Source organism: Rissa tridactyla, chromosome 6 (genome assembly GCF_028500815.1).
Source record: "Rissa tridactyla isolate bRisTri1 chromosome 6, bRisTri1.patW.cur.20221130, whole genome shotgun sequence".
NCBI classification, from domain to species: domain Eukaryota; kingdom Metazoa; phylum Chordata; class Aves; order Charadriiformes; family Laridae; genus Rissa; species Rissa tridactyla.
In genome coordinates this window covers 50,207,257-50,229,418 of record NC_071471.1, presented here as the reverse complement: position 1 = coordinate 50,229,418, position 22,162 = coordinate 50,207,257, and the positions used below count along the sequence as shown (strand labels likewise).

The following is a 22,162-nucleotide window of genomic DNA, read 5'->3' as shown; positions in this document are numbered from 1 at the left end:
CCCAAATTGATTCAGCAGATTTTTTAAAGAGAAAACACAAAGGTTTTTTTTTCCTCTTGGTGTTTTATTACTTGTTAATAGATGACAAAACAGATCTATTACAGAGCAGACAGGCAGCATTTAGCATTGCTAAACAGAAGACATCCTAGTTTTGCCCTTTTATGCCCTGGTGAATAAAAAGCTCCTTTCCCTTAAACTGTTTCTGATATGGATCAACAGCACAGGGAAGATAAGTTTAGAACCTGCTAGGAACTTCTCTGGGCTAAGGGCAAAAGAAAGGAAGGGCTGACAGAACTAGAGTTGCACTTTTCAGCTCCTTACTATCAGCTTGCAAATAGGAAGGGCTGAGAAAAAAGGAAAGCCTTGGCAGTGGGGATTTACAACTCTTCTGTTTCACCACTCCTTGGCACGTTGACCTCAGTATGGTACTCGGAGGAGTCTCCTGAAGGCATCCAAGGTATCGGGGTTCTGTTGAAGGAGGGTCTGTTGCTGAAATTTTGATTATATATCATAAGAGATTCTGGAAGCAAAGGGCAAATATCAAACTGAGGCACTTTGAAGGTCATCCGTTTGGCTGCTTTCTCATAACCCCCGTAAGGCATGGCAGTCCTGGCATAGGGGAATACATGGCATTAGCAAACAGAACATAGGTAAACAACAGGATTTAGAAAATAAATAATCAAAGTTATTGAGATGATTGTAAATTTTACCACTGTTGCCAATAAATCCTTTCCAAGAACCTACACGTATCCATTGCCTATGTACTAAAAAAGATTTAAAAACAAAAAAGAACCCTCTTTTCCCCTGTGCACTTCCTTCCTCCCTGTTGCATCAATCTCCATCAAACCATACACCTTTCACACCTGTTGGTACCCTGTACATGTAGGAGGCAGAGGCTGCGTTATGGCAGAAATGAGTGGGATTTGCGTTTGTCCTGGGTACTGATGCCCTGAGGCTATGGAAGTGGGTGGAAAAATTCTATGGAGAGGCTAACAGAAAATTGTTGCTGCCCTAGAAATATTTGCAAAACTTTCAGTTCTTATCAGAAGCAGCAGGAAGATCCTGATTCTTATCTGAAGTACTGTGAAGTATATGGCTTCTTATCGTTAAGTATTTTTCCTGAACTCTTGAACTTTAAATGGCTGCAGTAATAAACAGTGGCAAGCTAAATCTCCCTGGTCAAATGGGGCGAGAAAGAAAGGAAAATAGGATTAAAGTCCTCTTATCCTGCTGCATAGGTTTTCTGTCCATAAACTGAATTAAAATCTCTAGCTCTTAATGTATTTTCTCTTCGTAGGCCTCCAAACGTCGTTCACAGGAGACTGTGCTAAGCAACATGACATGTGACTAAAACCTATTTACATTGCACAAGACAAAAGGGCTATGGTCAGGGTTATTGTGTTTTCTCATGCTAAATAAAATTAATTGAATATCCAAGAAGACTTACCGGTTAAAAGACTTGTAATGAGGGAAATCAGCTTTGGGGCTATATGACAGCAAGTCAATGGTGAACTGACTTTTGTCCTCAGGGCTGATACCCATTGCTCGTTCCCAGGGGGAGATGTAAGTTTTAAATATAGTGATTTTTTTGCCTCCTGACTTTCCATCTGTAAACAGAGGAAGGTAAAACACTAGTTAGGTGACACTCACTCTAGATACATTGCCTATCTGTAATCTGCTACTGAAGTTGAGACACCAGCTTGATTTCCAGATTCTGGAGCCTGAGACTTTATGGTTAGATTTCTCTTAAAAAAGACTGTCATATGCCAATTCTGTCCTTCCTGCAAAAGTATGTGTACCACAGGCTAAGATCCACTCATCCAGGAATTTACATTAGAGCATATATTTGAAAGCTAATTTTTCATTGTTCTCTCTGGTCACTCAAATAGAAACCTCTTACACCAAGAACCAATGTCCTTACCCCGTCATCTCTTTTGCTATATCGAGGGAAGCTTTATACAAGGCAAAATGCTATCTAATTTCATAATTTACTTCTGTCTTCCCTTTCTGATCATAGCAGACATAACCCCTCCACATAAAACTCATCATCATCATCAGATGCAAAAAACAAAGCTCTGACTGTAAACTCCAAAACTAGGCTCAAACTTTGAAGTTAGCTCTAACTGACCAAAAACCTTTAACCATCGTATTTCAGGGTCTTGGCAACCCACAGCCATCTTTACTAACATGTTTCTCAGTAGTCTGTTCTTGAATGTTCTAAAATTACCATCTCCCTTGTCTCAGTATTTTTATAGGTTGGCATTTTCTTTGGGATTACATTCATATTTTCCCCGTCCTGAGCCAGGATGTTAGAGACAAGTCTGTCTCAACCATCTCAGGATGGCTAAAAGCAGTTTGAAAGTATGATGGGGTATCTCTCTGGAAGTTAAGATCCTGTCAATGACAGAGCTGCACTATGCTGTTAAGTCAGATACTTGATCGCCAGAAATTTTAGGTTAGCTTCTGGTTGCTTGATGAAGCAAATGAGCTTAGATAAAGGTTTTCATTCTGTGTGCCTCTTTTTTTTTTTTTTTTTTGTCCAGTTGTGGAAAATACTACCTTGATAATAATAGCATTGATTATGTATTGATGTGTATTAACCTCAATCTTCAGAAACCTTAAAACTCCTGAGCAATGACTTCCACTAAGCTTGATTAGGGCAGACGAGAATAATAGGTTAATGGATTTAGACATTTTAGTGCTTTCATTGTGCTATAGTTTGTGTAGAAAACATAAATCCTTATGAAGTAAGTGGCAAAGAATGAACACTATTATCTGAAACTTTCATCACACCTTCTTTCGTTGTCTTGCTTATTTTCTTCAAACCTTGTCAAATCCTGGGCTTTCCTGGTTTCAAAGAATTGCAGACATGTACAAGAATCTCATTTTCATTAAAAAAACCCCACAACTGCCTCCCTCTTTCTCTGTGAAGGACTTAAACTAAGTAGTTTAGTAGTAAATTGATTGCTAGGATTGAAGAATAAAAGGATGAAGAACTGCAGTTGGGATCCACCTCTGCAGTAAAAGCTATGGGATGATGTTAATCCTCCTTCTCCCTGCACACAGAAATAGGAAAACAATGGAGAAAAATGTCCTGTAAGAAGACAGAGTCTACACAGATTTCTTTATCACAGGGATGCCCATGAATGTAAAAACTGATTTTGATATAAAGTGCACATTCTTCCAGAATGTAAATGAAAAGCCTTGGATTTTACAAGTCACTCATTTGGTAATTTACAACAGCAGTTCCTGGTTCCCAAGCAAATTTGCTTTTTGTTGTAAAATCACATAGGGACTCTTAAAATAGCTGTTTCACCTGATGATTTTCATACAAGGGATTTGGTTCTAGAAGTTTCTGGCCAATCTAAACAGAGGATAAAATTAAGCAAGGACTAAGTTAAATGAAAAATACTTTTACTCATAAAGATATTGCTTCACTAGACTGGTGGTAATTACCAGATAACTTTTAGAAATATCACTGTTCCTTTCTGAAGATTATCCAAAAAGTGCTGTTTGTTTAGGTGAAAACTTTGATTTGAAATCAGGGCTGGTATACTCAAGACTGATGTGTCAGGTCAGACTACTGAGCTAAAGAGCTAATACTTCTGTCTCCAGTAGTGGTCAGTGTGAAAGCCTTGAAAGGCAAGGGAATGCCATACTGGCACACTGCTGTATCAACCTTAGGAGCTCAGTAGTTAATTTTCCCATCATTTCTTTGGTCCAGCCAAGGCAGGTATTTCTGGCTCTTACCTATGATTGAGCAACACAGAAGCATGCAAAGAAAATTATCAAGCTGAAGGCACTTAAGTTTTTCTAGACTTTGCAATGGAACTTAGTTTGGAAGAATTCAGGTTTTAGTCAAATTAATTTATTTGTCCCTAAGAGTAAGGTTGGCACGAGCTCTGATAGCTTTAGCTATTTCTTGTTCTTGCAGAGATACTTGCCCTTGTCAGTACCATCGCCTCCTTCTCCACCACTTCCAGCCAATTCCCCTGCATGCTCCCCTTCGCTGTCCCCAGGGCCGCCTTTGCTTCCAGGCCTAGGAGGAGCACCAGGATACTGCTGCTTGCTGGCGCCATGCTGCCCAGCTGTCACTCCTCCTACCATCCGTCCCTGGGCATAGCTATCAGCATCTTCCCCGTAATGCCCTCCTGGTGGGATGAACTTCTGAAAGTGATCCTAGGGCAGGAGAAAAGAGAGTAAGAATCCCTGTTACAGGACATGGTCCGTTCACATTTGCAGGGTTGAGTCCCAGAACCCCAGAAGGTCCCAAGTCCCCGTGATGTGACTAGTTTTATGTCTTAGTTGCAAAACCAGTGGCAGAACTTTGTGTGAGTTATTCTCTATATTCAGTATAGAGCAGTCGTAGAACGGCAGCAAGGGCAATGGAAGCACACCTTTTCATGGACAACTCATAGTCATTTTATATGACCAGAGTGAGAAGAGAGGGATCTGTGTGTTGTCCCCAGCAGTGATCAGTATGAAATATAGGAGGAAGGGAAAGGAAATACAGCTTTTGCCAGAGCAGGTAAAGGTCCAGACAGAGATACATTGGCTAACCTGTGGGAAAGCAAGCTGGACAAGAAATAGAAGTGTTTCATGTCAAGGTTAAGATAGCCCAACAAAGTCAGCTTAATTAGAGCGTGGGAGCTAAGTGTCACAGGGCACCAGAACAACAGGATACCTGTGACAACATAAAAACATGGAAGATGACTGCCTTTATGTCTCTTTTCTGTATATATGAAGGTCTGTATGGGGAGGGGTATGTACACATTGAGAAAGACTGAAGCGATAGCAGCCTGGGAAAACATGAAAGACTTCCTGGAGACCACAAGAGGAAAATGACAAAAAGGAAGGGTTTTGTTCGTTGCAATATGTGCATTAACAAACCAAATCTAACCAGCAGCAAGGCAAGAAAGCAAGCTGTATCCATCAGTAGAATCAAGTAAGTCTTATTTTCCAGGCCATCCACTCTCCCCAGTCAAGGCCAGAAGGCACAATCCCTGCAGTACACAGTGAAAGAGCAAATAGTCCGTGCAGGATTTATAGACCTTGTGGTGCCAGCACAAGGTCTTGTCTTTGCACACAGCAATTTTAATAAATACTTGTGTGGAACAGAAACCGCTAAAATATGTTTGGAAAAATGTTTTATGTATTGGTCATAAGTGAGATCAAAGCTTGACTCCTACCAGATGTAAAAATGTATCATCTCTTGTGTATTACAGCCCACACAACTGTATAATACAAGTTACCTCGTTTATATATCACACATGGTCTTTCCTGTTGGGACCAGGGGATTGGCTATAGATGCACAAAGATGTAACAAATACGGCTGAAGTGAATGAATCTGCGGTTCCTCATGCTGCAATTCTGCTTGTATAAATTCATCTTAGGCGGTCAATGGGAGACAAGAGTGCCAGCCTCAGCGCTGGCTCTCAAAGAGTTAAGGCTTTCTCAGGGGTCTTACACCTAGAACAGTTTAGCAAAAAGAAGCTTTCCAGGCTGTAAACAGGCTTCCAAGGCCAGCTGTTCGGTCAGCTAAAAATAGATGAGAAGTGAAAACCCCACAAGGCTCAAGGCAGAATTATCTAACCCTCTGCTCCCTGTGTCTCCAGCAACAGTGTCCAGGGTTTCACAGCAGGTCACCAGGCTGCAGCCCAGGCAGGCAGCCAGCTGCAGGCTGAAGTGGCAGAGCTGGTGCCCCCAGGGCCTTTAGGGACTGTCTGTCCTTCTCCTAGCTGTAGGGAATTCCCTTTTTAGGAACAGAGGAGATAATGTTCCCCTTGAATGTCAGGAAGCACTGAGAGGGTAGAGGATTGTGAGCATTAAGCTGTACACAGGAGCTAGCAGGGCAATCTGTTCAATTATGCGTGGGAGCTATGTAGCTGTAAAAAGGCAAACTGAAAAAAAGGGTATTTTGAGGGCTACGGGTCAGAATGAGGTTATTCTCAAAACATTAATATATATGCAAGGTTAATTCTTCTACTGGTTTGCTCAGTAGTTTCAAAACAGGATCTGCATCTGTTTTCCTTCAAGTTTCACCCATGCTGTGTGCCCTTCCTGAGAATTAAATGCTTATTTCTCTTTTACTCTGGTTACTTATATGCACTCTCCTGCAAAAAAAAAAGGTCACAAAACATCAGCATAACATGAGCTACAGCAAAAAGGGCTGATTTGATTTTGTGCACAGCAGTATTTGATGTGACCAGGAAGGGACATCATTGTCATCTGGTGTTATTTTAAATTACAGTATTATCGCTAAGCAGCGATGAAGTTTCTCTGAAACACAGGGTCTGCCTCAGGAAAGCCACACCTAAATCTTATTTAGCTGCAAATAAAATGAGTTTGATTGGTCTCAGGCTCGCTCATGATTCTTCATGAACCTGCTGGCAAAACATCCTGCATTGAGCAGACATCTCCATTCAGATAGGAAAGACCTATTTTCCATGCAACACCCCAGTCTACTCACCTGCTAGAATAAAAATATAATTTTCTTTAGTTTTGGCCGCCACAATAGATTGTCTTAGCTCAAATTAAAAGGAGGCAAAGGCAAATTCATGTTTTTGAAATATTGACCCTCAGTATATTCAAACGAGCTCATTCCAAGAGAGCAGAGCTGAGGAAGGGCAGCCTTAAGCAGGAGTCTCAATATGGTCAAAGCTGGGTAGGTCCAGCTTTGTCTGCGGTACTTGCAGTATGCCTTTGGTCAGGATGTTCAGGGTGAAACAGCTTACACTGAGGGGAATGTGTGTCTTGGGCCATTGCTAACAGCATGTGGAGCTTTTATGTGTACGCATATTCACATCACAAAACCAATCTCTGCATTAGGACTGATTGACCCTGTTGGTGGAAGTCCCAGGAGAGAAGCCCAGGAGTGTCAATTGCGAAGGCTGATAACCTTCACCTCTTGGCTCTGAGGGCGGATCACACTGTCCCTCTGTGGCAGGGTCTGCCCTGTCTGTGCGTTGCTGGAGGTAGTGGATGTTATCAGTCCCTGGGCATCCCTAAATCTACTCTAACAAGAGAACAATTGTGGCAAGTTCATGTGATGTGTAGTCCCCTGTGTTTGCTAAACAAATTGGGCTCATGTCTTTGAAGTCCTTAGTGCTAGCAAGGGCCTGATCCTGCAGGCTGAGTGCATAGATGGATGAATTCTGAATTCTCTAGAGCTACTGTATGTGTCTCATGAAAAATAGATAATGAAAGATGATCCAACTAATGGAGCTGAGATCTCAAAGTATCTCAAGGCCCTGATGTCACTGCAGGCAGTCCCCAGGAGGAAACACTGTGTGCTCCCTGTCAGCTCCTTGCTGTGCCCTAAAGAGAATGATTGAGGCCACCAAATGTGTTTCTATTTCCACCTCACTGATAAAGAGCTTCCCAAAGGTTTGATGCCTATGTGGTTACTAACACTTCTGAAGTTACTGTGACTGCGTCCTCTTAGTGGCAGCCCCACCAATGCTCCTTAATGGTGGCACGGGAGATTTAAAATTCAGACACTTGGAGAGTCTCATAGACTGCCTGCTGTTTTTATCGAAGTGTGTGCCTTGGTCCTTAATTTGGAGAGCTGAATAGCTTTAAACCTATGATTCAGTTTAAAAAAAAGGATGAAACTTCAGCTGTTAAAGTGTCTTCAGCTAATTTTTTTTTTAAAACGTGCTCCCCCAAGAGGCACAGCAAGTTGAGCTCCTGCTTTCTATTTCCAGCTCTACTTCTGACTTGCTATTTAATCTTAGGCAAATTATTTTTTTCCTCTATGCCTGAATTTACCCATCTAGATAATGGGAATTTTTATCTAATACTACCTAAAATTATTTATATCTTATTTGTATATTTTATATAATCCTTGCCACATTTTCTTTGTGGGTGAAAGAAATTGAGTTTCAGAATTTCTGTTCAAAGTTTTCTCACAGTGCTCCAACAAACTGCTGTGGAAAATAAAAGGCCTCTCTGGCATTCTGCTGTTTCCATGCCAGTCACTTCTTGAGTAAGAAGGCATCAGACTTCATGTTCACTCTTACACTGCTTTGGGTATAGTTGGGAACTCTAGGTCTTCTGCACCAGTCCAACTCCAGCACAGCAAGGCTCATTTTGTTAGAAAAGTTACATCTCAGCTAGCTCACTCTACTTAGGTAATAACCTGAGACTCTCTCAGTCTCAGCTTGTGGTTATCCTGTAACGTTTGTTCAAGAGGTTTAATATTCCCTGCGGAACAGACTTCCTAGAAAGAATGCTTTTCCTAACATTTTCTCTTTAACCCTACCTCCAGTGATCTTGACTCGCATTCTTCTCAGTACGTTTAGGGGTAAACGGAGCCATCACTGTATGCTTGTGCATTAAACCAAGTATTGGTTATGCATTCCGTCACACACTGTATCATGTCTGGCTATTTAACGTGTAAGAGCTCTGAGGCAGGTTGGTTGTGTGCTTCTGTCTGCTGTGAAGCACCACTTTTGGCATTGTAACATAACCACTTCCATTTTCTTGCTGTCGCCTCTGCTTATTCCTCTGAGTTCTTGTTCAGCAGCAAAAGGGATACAGGTTAGCTCCTGCCATTATCCAGAAGAACAGTAATCCAATTCTTTAACCCTTTTTCATTTCTTATGTTTTGTTTCACAATTGGTGTCTTAGCTTATCTGAAGAGACCTCTTGACCTGAAGACCAGCAGAAATCACTTGCCAACGCATGTTCAGCTTGTTTTCATACAAGCATTGCCAAAATGTGGAAACTACATTTCTTTTAACTTGTGGGTGAGTCTGAGAAAGTATCAAAAGTGGGGTTTTTTGTTTGTGGGTCTGGGTTTTTTTGATGTATTACTGGTGATAATTGTCTACTCAGATATTGGTTATTCCACCTTCCTAATGGTTTTAATTTAAGATTTGGTAGGTAAAGCAGAAATATGAAAAAAAAAAAAAAAAGCAAGCAATTCAAGTCTTTCTATAAACTGTCTCCTGCATGTAACCCAAATCAGGCCACAGGTTTTGACTAGCAAAAAGACTATTTTTGAGCACCCTCACTGGAAAAAAAACAGCATAACAGCACCACCCAAAAAGTGTAACTATGGTTTTGTTTTCAGTTTCCACTTGATGATAGCAAGAAGATCTTGCATAGAAGTTCCCAAAGTGGACGTGGGACCTTGAGAGGAATTAAGGCAATAATGAGTGGCGCTGTAAGGCTAAGAAATAATAGTTTCACATGATGTTCATGTGTTTGAGGCCAAACAAATTTAGCAATATGAAGTGGAGAAAAGGTCTGTGAAATGCTCATCTATTAATTGCTGAACAGTGAAGTGGATTTAGGAGACCCAGAGATAAGACTAAGACTCTCTATGATTTTGTGTGATTCGTTAATCTACCCTATGGTTCAGTTTCACCATTAAAAAATAAATGTAGTAATTTCCTTCGTGCTATAGTTAGGTGCTACAGTAATGGAGCACATAGCAAGACAGGATTTCATCATGGTCTTTAGTCAGCAGTAAATTGCATCTTGCAGCTCCACAGTGAGGTTGATAATATCCTCTGATACATGGAGAGAACCACAGTTCCTGCAACAGCATGGCATAGCCTGGGGTGAGGAGAAGAAAGCCTTCTTCTGATTTACTAGACAGGGCGCAGCAGAGCCCAGCTTCTCCAGCACAGCGCCAAACAAGGAGGACGTTACATGAACTCTCCCTGTTTGGCAGGGAATCAGTGTGCTAAAAGTGTTAAACTCAGCCCTCCCTAAATACATCCCCTTGTACTATATATTTGCAAGAGAAGGTGGTCACAGTGTTGAAAACAGCTATGCAGTAAGTAGTGCGCTTCATTTTGCTCATGCTGGGAATAGTCAGTCCTTTCGACTATGGGTTTAGCTACTGTTTGCCTTTAACTGGATGGGTGGAGCTGCAGCAGCGATAGAGGGGCATGTTCTTGCTTTTGCATGGAGCTGTCTGACATTCATGCACACACAATATATATGTTTTCTCCAGTAAGGAGAAAACTGTCCGTAAAGAGAGTGATCTGATTGTCCAGCATGGTTTTTTGGCTGGAGAAGAAGGAGGAGGAGAGAAGTAGGAGGGTGGATCAATAACATGTGACTGCTGAGATTTTCTCCCTTGTGTGGAAGGTTTATGACTACGGCACAGGCTATTCTGGGACCCCTTATATGGTTTGGATTTATTTTTAATAACCTTTCTCTTTGTGTGTTTTTATATTACATTACCTTGCTGTTAAACTTTTTTTGGGGGAAAGAAACAATCTGTACTCCATCCCAGACATTTCTTGCCCTGCTTTGCTAAGTGTGTCCTGAGAATATGCTAAAACAGTTAAGAAATCTATAATATAAAAGCAGAAAACACACCACCAGCTTTAAATCCCATCACTGTCCCACAGCCTTAAAGGCACAAGGATGTGTGCCTTTGGGATGGGGAGCAAAGGACATGAAAATTAACTGGGAGGAGGAAGTAACTGGAAGTAGCAGTAGGAATTCTTTACTCTGCTATTATCTTCCTCCCACAGTTCCCTTTTGTTTAAGCCTTCTTTTCTGCATCTGCCTTTGAGCAGAGCCAGGAGCAAGAAAGGACACGAACAGGAAGCTCATCAAATATTGCAATCAAAAGGGCTTTTTGATGGAAGTTATTTGGTGCTAAGGTCAGGCGCTGTCCTCGTGGTTTGGAACATAACAGTGAGGCCATGGATCTGTCTCCTTTACCTGCCTGAGCAGCCAGCTCTCCAAGAGAGTGGCTCAGTTGCTGCGATTGCTCATCTCTTCTTCTCGTTGCTCTGAGTGCCAGCAAAGGTGCAAACTCGTGCTGGCTGTGGTGATGGGAATAGTTATCCAGGGAGGCAGTGGATGCAGCCTGCCACAGTCTTTGCACAGAGCACACCAGGCAGCCAGCAAATGGAAGCAGTTATGTCTGTGATCCTGTTAAGCTGGCCCCAAGCGAGGGCTGTAAGGCAAACCAAGGTCTTCCTGCACTGACTGATGGAGATTTGTTATTTGTACCATGAATGTGGAGAAAAGATAGCCCTGAAAGTGAGTCATGGAGGATTTTAAAGCAAAGTACCAGCTGCTGCTTGGAGACCACACCATTGTTCTCATATAGCAAAGCCATAAAGAAAATCTTAGGCTTGTTAGGGTCTTGTCTAACCCACAAATACATTTCTCCACAGTACAGTATCTTACAGTGTTGCTCAAAGAGCTTGGGGAATAGAGGGAGAGATTCACTACAGAAAGGGTATGAAGTGAAAGTCAGGCACAGATGAATAAACAAAGTAGGAAAAACAGCTAGCAAAAATAAAGCCTTTGTAATGTCTGTCTTGGTGGGACTCTGTGCATGTTCAGTTTTGAGTCAGTTTGTCACAACTCATTCACTTTGTATTTCTCTGATTGGACACCCGTAAGTGACACCCTCAAATTTTTGAAAGTTTGGACTTCAGTCTTTTTATTCCCTCACTGTATTATTTTCTCACTCCTCACTGCAGCAGACTCTGACATATGAATTTAGCCCTCATATGTTTTAGGAGCTCTGAAATTGCTGAGTATCTATAAAACCAGCTTGCTTTTCTTTCAGATTTTCATCTGAAGAGTCCAAAGTTCAACACACCATTCATTCTCACATCCTTTCTAGGAGATAGCTCATTGAGGAGATGAACTACCTAAAGCAAAAAGAGATGAAGAAGCTGCCCGAAGTCTAACAATGCTGGATTTGCTTTCTGTATCTCTGGTCTGTCATCCCTCATCTGTAATCTGACCTACTGTTGTAATTTTGATGACATTTTTTTTGTCAGGGATCTTTCCACATACTGCTTTCCAAATTGTCATTGTCATTTTGAGAAGTGAACCACAAAGTTTTACTTATTGCTGCTTTTGAAAACATCAGAAGGCTAAAAAACAGCATGTTTTTGTTTAGCAGAACGTTTACTTCAGCTTGACTTTTATTATTTTGCTTTAGTTTCCTTGGACTGGAAAATAGATGCCATAGAGGGATAACATGACACCAAATTAATTTTAAAGAACATCAGAAGACGAGATGCCACATCAAAATGCATATGAACCTGAAACATTTTCTGTTTGTTTTACTGAACTGCTGACAATGACGTGAAAGGACAGTTTCATCTGTAAAAGTTTAAGTATCTTCAGAAGACTTTACACCAATACTTAACTGTAGAGAGAAGTTCAAAAATTAAATAACAGTACTAACTCATGGGAAAACGAAAAAAAAAGAATGAATTTATACACCATCTCTGATAGGAAAATACATTAGAAGAAAACAAACGTAGCTTCTAGCAAATAAACTGAAGATATTGCAGTGTCAGGGTAGAGGTTTCTGTCTGAATTTTCATTTAGGGAGCTTCTTGCAGAATGCACAGAGGACTTTGCCGGGCGAGAAGCATGAAAGTGTATCCTAGGCTAAAAATAGAACCACACCTACTGGAGCTGAAGTCACACCTGGATGGATCATTTCCATCTTGCAAAGAAGAAATGAAATAGGTACAAAACCAATTAGTCCTGCCCTGCACAGCTCTGAACACCTGCCAAACATACAGTCCTCCCCCATCACTCGATACTGAATTTTCTCATGTTTCTGCCTGTGTGATACCAAGTATTTGCCAAAGGAAACTAATGCTGCTGCTGAAAGGAAATAAAACTTGTGCGTTTATATAATTTTGGCTTTCTCCTGCACTTCTTTGCTAGTAGATCCCCACCACCCTCGCCCGAGCTCATGCACATACAGACAGAGGAGCGCTTGGGCACACTCAGTTCCCGTTTCCCCTGAGCGTATGGAGCAGCTCTTCAGTTTTAATCTCTGACCTACCACAGAATTGTCGGTGAAGGCATCAGGGTTGTTCTCATAAATGAACTTCTCCACTCTGAGCTGACGTAATTTGAACATCTTGGATCCTTTATTTGTGAGGAGAGAAAGCTCTTCCAGCATGACATCTCTGGGGATGCTGATCTTCTTCCCCAAGTTCAGCTTGGACACCTCTTGTGGCATGACTATAAAACATATGAAATGCGACACTTTAGGAAGTGTTCTGGTTCAAGGCTCTTGTCCATTGCTTCCCAGCATCAGTAATGACTTCAAAGCAGCCAAATTCTCTTCTAAATTAAGTTCTTATGAAAGAACATATGCACTAAATTTTTACATTGATGACGCTCTGGATATGTATGAGTGGAATTTACTCTGGATTTCGATCATGGCAAATCCGCAGAGAAGAGTTGCATAAGGGTGGAGCGAGATGCATGTGTCCCACATCTAAAGCACCTCAGTCAGTGCAGCAGTATTCCTTACTACTGCCTCAAAATGCACCACTGCCTTGTCTGGTTGCTGCCCTATGCTCATTCCTCTGGAATTCCTCTGGAATTAGATGAGTAGCCGTCAGCTCTTGGAATTGGGCTGACATATAATAAATAAAGACAACTCTGTTGTGCTTCGGTTTAAACATTAAATCATGAAAGATTCAATGTTACCAATTATTTTTGTTTGTTTGTTTTAAGAAGAATTTTTAAAGGGAAAAGTACTTGACATTCTCTTCTAGTCTTAATACTCTAATTACTCGATAAGTCCTTTTCCATTTAATTTCATACCACCAATTATCCATCAAAACAATGGATTCAAACATTTTCAGTGTAAAAATCTTGCAGAACTGCAGTTAAAGCTTTTCATTCAGAAACAAGCGACTAAGCAACTTTTGCTAGGCTTCCTTTTTTTGTATTAAGCAAGGTTAAGACCACTTCTCCATCTCTACATCTCATTTACAACAGAGAATGAATCTCCATCCTTAAACTAGTATAAAATTGGTATAAGCCCATTCATTTTATTAGACATTCTCAGAAGAAATTATTAGCTTTTTTAGCAAGCCAGTTTTATATAGTACTATTTCATAGCACAGGAGAAAATGTTCTTTAACTGAAAATTGGATTTTTACTTACTTGTTTATTTGAATAAAGGATTAGGGACAAACAGAAAAATATATACCTGTATCCTACAAAGAAGCTTCTACAGCCCTTTTTGGGGGCTGAAGAAAGAGACAGCACTGAATTATTACTTTTCGAAACCTCTAAAAATCTTCCCCATGCTGTCAAAAGTAGAGTGAAGATAAGGATATCCGAGTTAATTAAAAGTCACCCTACCCAATACAAAGGTATTCTGTAGAAAGAGAAGTGTCCCAATTTATATTCTTCCTGCTGTATTAGCCCCTCTAAGAGACTTTGACTTTTTCAACTAATGAGTGCCGGAATCAAAGGAGTTCTTTCACACAGATGAAAAGCAAATTAGAGACAAAGGTTATATGAGAGAGCGCAACATAGAATATAACTAGGCACTGCAATATTCATACCCATAAAAGATCATGTTCTCTTTCCATTCACACTGGTGAATTAATCCAAATTAATGCTGCAGGAGAATATGGGTTTACCAAGTGTAATCTAGGTCAACATTTGACCTGAGTGTGCGTGCAATGCTTTTGAACAGTAAATTAGAAAATGTGATGTGGCTGAAGGCTCAGCTTTAGTAATATTTGTGCCTCTGCCTAGTGGTCTTGCTCTGGGAATTCAGTCAGACAGGGTGTGAAATTTTAAAGTCTGAAATCCAGGTTGAAATCCAAGCAATTCTCACGTGCAGTTTTGCATATCTTACCTTCGTGTGTCAGCTTCCCAATGAGTTTAGTGGACTTTTTCCTTTTAACAGGAGCAGGAGTCCCTGCAAGGGGCATTCCCACAAAAGGTTCTCTGCTTTGCTCTAAACACACAAGGAAATGGAGAATGAAACACTGGAAAGGTATTTCTTGCCTCTTTTTTAATTGCCATCTACAGTTAAGAGATACACAGCCTTCATTTCACACACAGGTTCTTTTCTATCCCTTCCACATGAAGGAGTTAGTGAATGGTATCATCCTATACAAAATATTATGAGCAGGCCATTGTGGTGTTCTCTGGAGAATTAGCATTATGGCACAAAATATGGCAGCAGATCACAGCAGGACCGTTGCCAAGGTGCCATACAGTATTGTCATCCAAAATAGGCATTTTAATTGCAACATGGCAGTCTCCCAGCACCCACGTGTGCCACAGTGGTACTCCGTTATCATCTTGTGCTGAAGTAATAGAATGTCAGTTTGAAAAGTTGCTCTATCATACCATATTATAATACCATGCAGTTATCATTGGATGGTAATATATATTTTTGTATAAAGATTTTGGGTCTGTCCATGAGTTATTTGGGAGAATTTTGAATAATATGCAAGTTTGGTTTGGATATTTAGATAGTACTATTAGAAATAGAATAGGTATTCAGAAAACAACTAGACTGCAGGTTCTGAAAAAAAAAAGAAACAAACCAAAATGCTAATTTATAACTGCTACCATTTTCTTACAGAACGGCTGGAAGAAGAAGGCACAGGCAAACTTGATTGAAAAGTTGTTTGCCCCATCTGTTTGAAGTCACTTGCACCTGTATCTTATGTATTGATCTTACTGCATATCATTTTGGAGGAGGAAGGAGGGGAAGAGGGAGATTTCTTCTGGTACAGTGTTCCCCTTCTCTGTCCCCAGATAGGATGAGAGATCTGTACTGCAAGTCAGGGAAAATTATGAGAAATCTCAGCAATTCCACTTCAGGCAGCCTCTCAGCGTCCTTCTTGGGTGTTATTACACATAATGTAAGTAGGGCAAATGTCTTATCTTCACTTCAACACTGTCCATGCCCAAACAACAGCATATAGGGGCACACAGCCTCACCTAATACAATACAATACAAAATAAAATGGGCAAAGACCCATTGGTTTCAGCAATATCAATAACTAGCCATCTCTGTCCTCGTGCTTCTTTGCGCTTTAGTTGCTTAAAATTTCAGAACCAAAGACATTGAACTATGAGTTATATTTTAAAACTAGCAAGCAAACAGTTAGCTCTAGGAGTTTCTACACTGCTCTTGTTGTGATCAAGACATTTTTATCTCCTATGTATTTTGCAGTTTCATTCCACTGTTGCTCCTTTTGCAACATGATTTTCACATGATGAAGTGATGATAACTGCTAAAAGAAGCCCATCCATGGCAAACCAGCTCCAATCACATTGGCAGATACTCTCTTGGATTAGTTTTTCTTTCAGATTTCCAAGCTTTTCTTTTTATTGAGATGCTGCCTATGTAGTTGACATGATAAAAGAGCCCATTCTGGTGTATTCCCAAAGCAAGCGTGAGCAGGTGCAGCCGTAAAGCACGCACTTCACATTCTCCTCGAGCAGATGGACATCTGCTTGGCTATATAAAAGAAGCAGGCCCTGCTTGACAGGAAAGGGGCAATGTTGCCAGGAGACAGGGGGGGTGGGACATTATGGCCCATCTAATGGGTCATAAGACTGGCAAAACAGAGGGAAATCATTTGTATGCCCCAAACATGGACTCCCTGGGGCAAGGCAGAAAGGGCTGGCCCTGGTGGGCAACCGTGCTCTTCTAGCACACCCATTCCCAAGGAGCAGTGGGTGCAAGCCCATCCCATTCGGCTGTCCTCCTTTATTAATCCAGCAGGATTGGGGAGTGGAAAACCCGCTGCGTGCAATTGGTCTAGCTTAAGGAAAGGGGCATCAGTCTTTCACTGTGGACAGGGTCCAGAGCTACACTGGGACTACTGCTCTTCCAGCCACCCCACCACAGGGAGGCTGCTGGAGCCTCAGTCCCTATCCTCCCCACTATCCCGTACATAAAGCCAGGGCCACAATTATCCTTTCCTCCCCTGAGCTCTGTTCCTTGGTGCAATTCCTCTGTCTTTCTGCATCCATCTTTGCAGCAGTCACTTCCTTGTTTTTGCTGCAAACCAAACCAGTCTTTACCCTCTCCAGCACCTACTCTAAACTATTTCGCTGCCCAGTCAACTCACCTCAGGCTTGCGGTGCCAGGCTCAGACCAGCTCACGCGCCTGCCCCAGAGCTCGGCAGTGGGCTCCTTCCTCCCAGCCCGTCTCTGGGTGCTGCTGGGGAGGCTCGTCCCGCAGCCCCGCTCACCCAGGGTGCCTGGGCGCAGGCAAGCTCTGCCCAGCACAAAGTGCTGATGCGAAGTGCTGTGAATTTGACCCCTGAAGGCTGCTCGCACAGGCATCCTGTGGTTATTAATAGCCAACGGCCCAGAGGGCAGAGTCTCAGATAGCACTGCCACCAGCCCCAAGGAGAGGGGAAAAGAAAAGGTTGCTCCTCAGGCCTCCTGCAGTCACTACCTCAGTTCCCAGTAAGACCAGGCACTCCATAAGTGCCTCACTTCTTCCTCCTCTCTGTTCAAATTAACATGTCGTTCCCCTTCCTCTTTCGATTGCATTTTAATGACATTCATAAAACCTTCTCAATATCCTGTTTGTCAGTAGTGTCTCAAAAGCTATCTCAGGTCTTGCTCTGTTTTACACCCTTCTTCTGCCCCCTCCTCACTCCATCATTCAACCCAGTGTCCTCTAGGCTCTCATACATAATTCTTAAAATGTCAGGCATTCAAATAATACATCGGAAAGCACAGAAGAAGAAGAATTGTATGCATGAGTGAGAAGTAGTAGGAAAACCACAAAGTCTAGAAAGCTATTTACAGAGTTCTAGGAAGTAGCTGTGTAATGTGTGTGGGAAACCCATCGGAATCAAATAGCAAGGAAGCTAATTTCTGATTCATGACAGAAATAGGGTTGATTGCCTGCATTTGGTGCAGCTTTGTACATGCCAATGACTCCCCCTCTCTAGCTCCTGTTCATTATGGGGTGATTCTCTCTGTTTTTTCCCCCATACCTAGTTGGGTTCTGGTTCTAGGATGAAGGGAACATATCTCATTTTACTGGATTGATCAAAGATGCACATACATTTCAGCTTCTATGTAAAGCAGAAATCCTGCAGAAAACATTGTATTCCTGTTTTACATTGGATCAAAATTGAGTTGTCCGCTGAATAAACCTAGAGTCTAGTGTGGAAAAAAACCCAATACACAGCTGTGATTGTAATAGAAAATCCTCTGCACAGAGAATTGCAAGCAAAGTTGATATAAAGGAACATCAGGAGACAGCCACTTTCCCTTTTTCCTAGATTTTGAAGTTGTTTTTGCCTGCACCAAATGCATATAAAACTTCCCAGTGTGATAAGTGGGTTGAAAGCAGAAAGTGTTAACCCCCAGTACTGTTTAGAAGATCCTGTATAAGAGTGCTGTAATGTACCTATGGGCAATAATCAAGCTTGGAGTCAGGGCATGTATGGCAATCTCCTGGCCTAAAGTTTCCCATTTTCCTCTTGCTTGCATCCATATAACCACTATGTGCCTATAGCACAATTCTTATTGTGCTCTTATTCTCCCTCATTTGTATCTACTGTAGCACAGTGCTGTAGGCTGTCCACTATCCAAGAGAGTGCCGCGTCCTTCACTGAGCCCAGCAGACACAACAGAATGATGCACGAGGGCTGGACAGCCTGGATCCTGCCCCCGCACTCCCATGCCGGTGATCTGTGAGTCTCTCCCCGGAGCTGTGCCAGTGTAAAGCAGGTGTAGGGGATAGCACAATTGAACTGTAAACACCCACTGCCTGCTCTGGGCACCATCACAGAGCTTCATGCCTGGTGAAAGCATTTACATCTGCACAAAGCTGGAGGGTGTCAAATACTACTCTCACAACTGACCATCTGTCCACGCTTCACACCCACTCTGCACAAGTGCAGGTGGCCACAGAGGAGCATGTCTCTTGGTGTTGGCCAAGCCCTGCTCACTGCAGGTTGTACAATGAGGAGTATTTTTTCACCACATTTATTTCTTCTGGATTGGTTTAGCACCATGTTGGGAATTTTCCCAGAGTGCCCAGTACCTACTGTGAAGCCCAGTTGTGTTCTTTGAGATGCTGCTCTCCTGTTCAAGTTCTCTCCATTCTAAACTCTATTTATTAAGGGAGCTATTGTCTGTCACAAGGTGATGACTTGTAGGGGGAGGCATAGAGAGAACAGACACAGTGTGCTGCTATATTGCTTAAAATCAGCAGCCCTTTGCCTCTCCTTTCCCAAAGGCATGAGGTACAGCTACCTCTTAATTTTAAGAAGTTCCTGTCTCCATTTTGATAATCATCTAAGAAATTAATGTGATACATGTTATGGGGTGAGAAGCTGAGAAATGCACCTACCACTATACGGCACCTTCCTGCAGTCACTAGGGTGATGCTAAACTCTGCCTCCTCTCTACTTGCTTCCAGCAGCTGTTTTCAGACCAATTTATAGCTGCTGTATTATTTCTCCAGTCATCTCCTGTGCCTTCCTGAGAACAAATTAAACCTTAGGGGAACAATTTGTGCCAGGTGTCTCCAAAAGATGGTGTTGCAAGGAAGTGTGTGGTTGCTTTTCCTTGCCATGAGCATGAGCTGCTGCTCCTCTGCTTCCTCCCACCCTAGAGGTTCACATCTGCTCCATCAGGCAGCTGCAGGGAGAGAGGAGCTGAGCAGGCTGGAAGGAAGGAGAGTGCCCCATGGCTAGCTGGTAATTGGAGGTAATGAACAGGAAATGGATGTGAACCTTCTTATAAAACTCAAGAGAGACTAGGGAAAAGCAGTAGCAAGGAGAAGAAGAGAAGGCATGACTGGAATGGTGTGTATGGATCTCAGTCAGGTTATGAGCAGGCATGCCCAGCACTTAGGGATCAGAAACACAGCACTGACAGCAACTCAGGGTGGGCCAACTCCAAGAGACGAGACTCCACCATGAATCCCCAGCCCAAAGGGCAAGAGGCAAGTAGGGTTAGGGAGAAAGCCAAGGACCTTGAGGTCCAGCTTCAAGGACTGATGGGAACTGTGGTCTGATGGGAACAAACCATTTGTACGCCAAGTCAAGGTCTTGTGTGAGAAGTAGACAGGGTAGTGAGGAACTGGTAATAAGACAAGTTGAGCAGGCATATGACGGAAAGTAAGCTAGGAGTAGAGAGTACAGGGTAGGATCTTTACCCAGGGCTCAGAAATATTATCTAGAAGCTGAAATGATCAAATGGGGAGATTCCTTTATTCCCTAGATGCTGGTGAGTAGTATTTAGATTCCTAGGCCAATTGTCGGCCTCCTCAGAAACTCCAGTAGCAAAATCCAAGGTTTCGACCAGCCTCTTGCCCAGGTTTTTCAGTGCTGTTGTCTGTGGCTGTCATCAGGCTCAAATTCTGAAGAGACGTTGGCCACCTCCACTTTGAAAGATGATCCACAGCCTTCATTCAGTGCTATGTGAAGTCCCATTCTGTCCTTCCAGCCATGATCCTCCAGAGGTTATTTTCATCTGCATGTGCCTATATACATACAACGAGTGAGACACAGGAGCTAAGAGTGCAGCTGGAGTGTACTGCACAGAGCCTGAGCCTTGAACCCAGAAGGAATGTAAGACAGGGTTTATCCTACTAGTATGGCACCAGGATTTATAGGGCGATTTGGGTAAAGCAGCCTTGCGTCTGACACTTAATGCACCAGGGCACATCTTTAACTGAGATTCTCACTTCCTACTCTTACCTTCAAATAAAATTATATGTCTCAATTTTCGTTTACCAGGCTGAGAACTAAATCCTGCCCCTTTTTCCTCTGTATGCACAGTTTCTCCTGAGAGATAGAAGTATCTAGTTCACCAGTCTAGAAATGTCAGTGGTGGGTCTAGCAGAGACCTCACTTGTGCCCTGCCGTGGTGCCAAGTTCAGCAGCTCAGTGGCTTTTTCTGCTAGGAATATTATACCAATCCGATATCTCTGCCATAAGTGATACAATGAACTCAGCATACATAAGAAGTTATGTAGGGCTCTTACTGTAGTCTTACCTACTTATGCTACTCAGTGCTCAAGGTTTTAAATCATTACATGCCTTGCTTGATGAGCTGTTTTAGTTTTGGTTTGGTGGGAGGGTGGGATTTACCTGGAACATGGTGAGGTTTGGAGGCTAAATTCAATCTTTGCTTGACTACATGGAGTTCCCACTTAGGTCAGTGGGATAGTACATGTGCTGCCTGTAGGGCATTTCAGCACTTCAGGGAGGAGTTTTTAATCATACAAGGAACTGTCTGTATCTCACTGTGACCACCTCCCTCTTTCCAAATATACCCTTTGCTTAAGTGGCCTTAGGGACAACCTGCACAAAGCTTTGCTTTCTCTGACTTGTATCTTGAAAATTAATTTATTTTTGTGCTGCATTCTTGTACACCTAATTTCAAATGGTCTAACTTGAAATTATTGATGTCTGCAAAATCATTTTAAGAGCAGCAGATGAGATCTGCCTCATTACACAGTGCTAGATGGACATAAGCAGTAGTTAAGACAGGTGTCGTCAGCAGGGCTGTCTCCTGAGCACATTTTGATCATGTGGAGGTCTGGCAAACAGCATCAGTCTGGCAAATAGCCTTCGCCATTTTAATTTTCCAAAGATAGAGAATTAGACCTTGAACCTGCTCTCCGTTTCCCCTGGACCGGAGGACTGATCTGTGCTGCAGCAGATTTCAACATGATTCAATCTGTTCTGAAAATAAGTTGCTTTTTTTTTCCTGGTTCTTTTTTATTTTGAAATACATCATATACAATACTTGTTATTTTATAATATTTCATATGTGCTTAATCTCTTCCACTTTTACACAGACATCAGGAAGACTTGTCAATAGTTTCTAGCACCGCACCACAACAGGAAAAACACTTAATGCCAGGCTCCCTCTTGCCATTAAGCGGGCTTAATGCACGATGAGATGTAGGACTGGGACAGAAATATGCAGTGTTTGATCACAGAGCTGGAGTACGTGTTGAAATAACTGGCGTACCCATGGTGTGTTACTTGCTGGGCAGCCTGTTTGCCTGCATGCCCCACATGCTACCACCCAGGAATCCCCTCCAAGCTGCAGCAAGCCTCTCGCTGCCAAAACTCCTTGGTATGAGGCTGGCCTTCTCCTCTGGTATGTGGGACTGAGCAATACCATATGTGACCGCCAAAACAGGATAGATTAGGAAGAAAGGATTTCCTAAAATTTTAAAGCCTCCAGACTTAACACCACGTCAGGCGAATGCCAAAACCCCAGGTAACTCACAGAAGAACAGTGGCAACATCTAGTGGCCGTTGAAGCTATAGGTCTATACTCCCTGGGAATACCTTTATTCTCCTACATGCCACAACATACTCGCCCTGCTGTGCTCTTTGCTGGACACTTCTTCCATCGGGTATGATTGTTTGGGGGTGGACA

General features: G+C 42.3%; 1 protein-coding gene across 2 annotated transcripts; it reads right to left on the bottom strand.

Annotated features, from left to right (window-relative positions):
- Nucleotides 1–43: 43 nt before the first annotated feature.
- Nucleotides 44–17,049, bottom strand: MYOZ1 (myozenin 1). 2 transcript variants are annotated; one of them, XM_054207116.1, is made up of 6 exons: nucleotides 16,860–17,049; nucleotides 14,621–14,722; nucleotides 12,797–12,978; nucleotides 3,945–4,179; nucleotides 1,448–1,607; nucleotides 44–609 (listed from the first exon to the last, which is right to left on the bottom strand). In XM_054207116.1, the coding sequence occupies exons 2-6, from the start codon at nucleotides 14,694–14,696 to the stop codon at nucleotides 378–380; spliced, it is 885 nt and encodes a 294-aa protein (XP_054063091.1). In that variant the 5' UTR covers nucleotides 14,697–14,722; nucleotides 16,860–17,049; the 3' UTR covers nucleotides 44–377. The 2 variants fall into 2 exon arrangements, with proteins under 2 accessions (XP_054063091.1, XP_054063093.1); XM_054207118.1 differs by lacking the exon at nucleotides 14,621–14,722.
- Nucleotides 17,050–22,162: the final 5,113 nt, after the last annotated feature.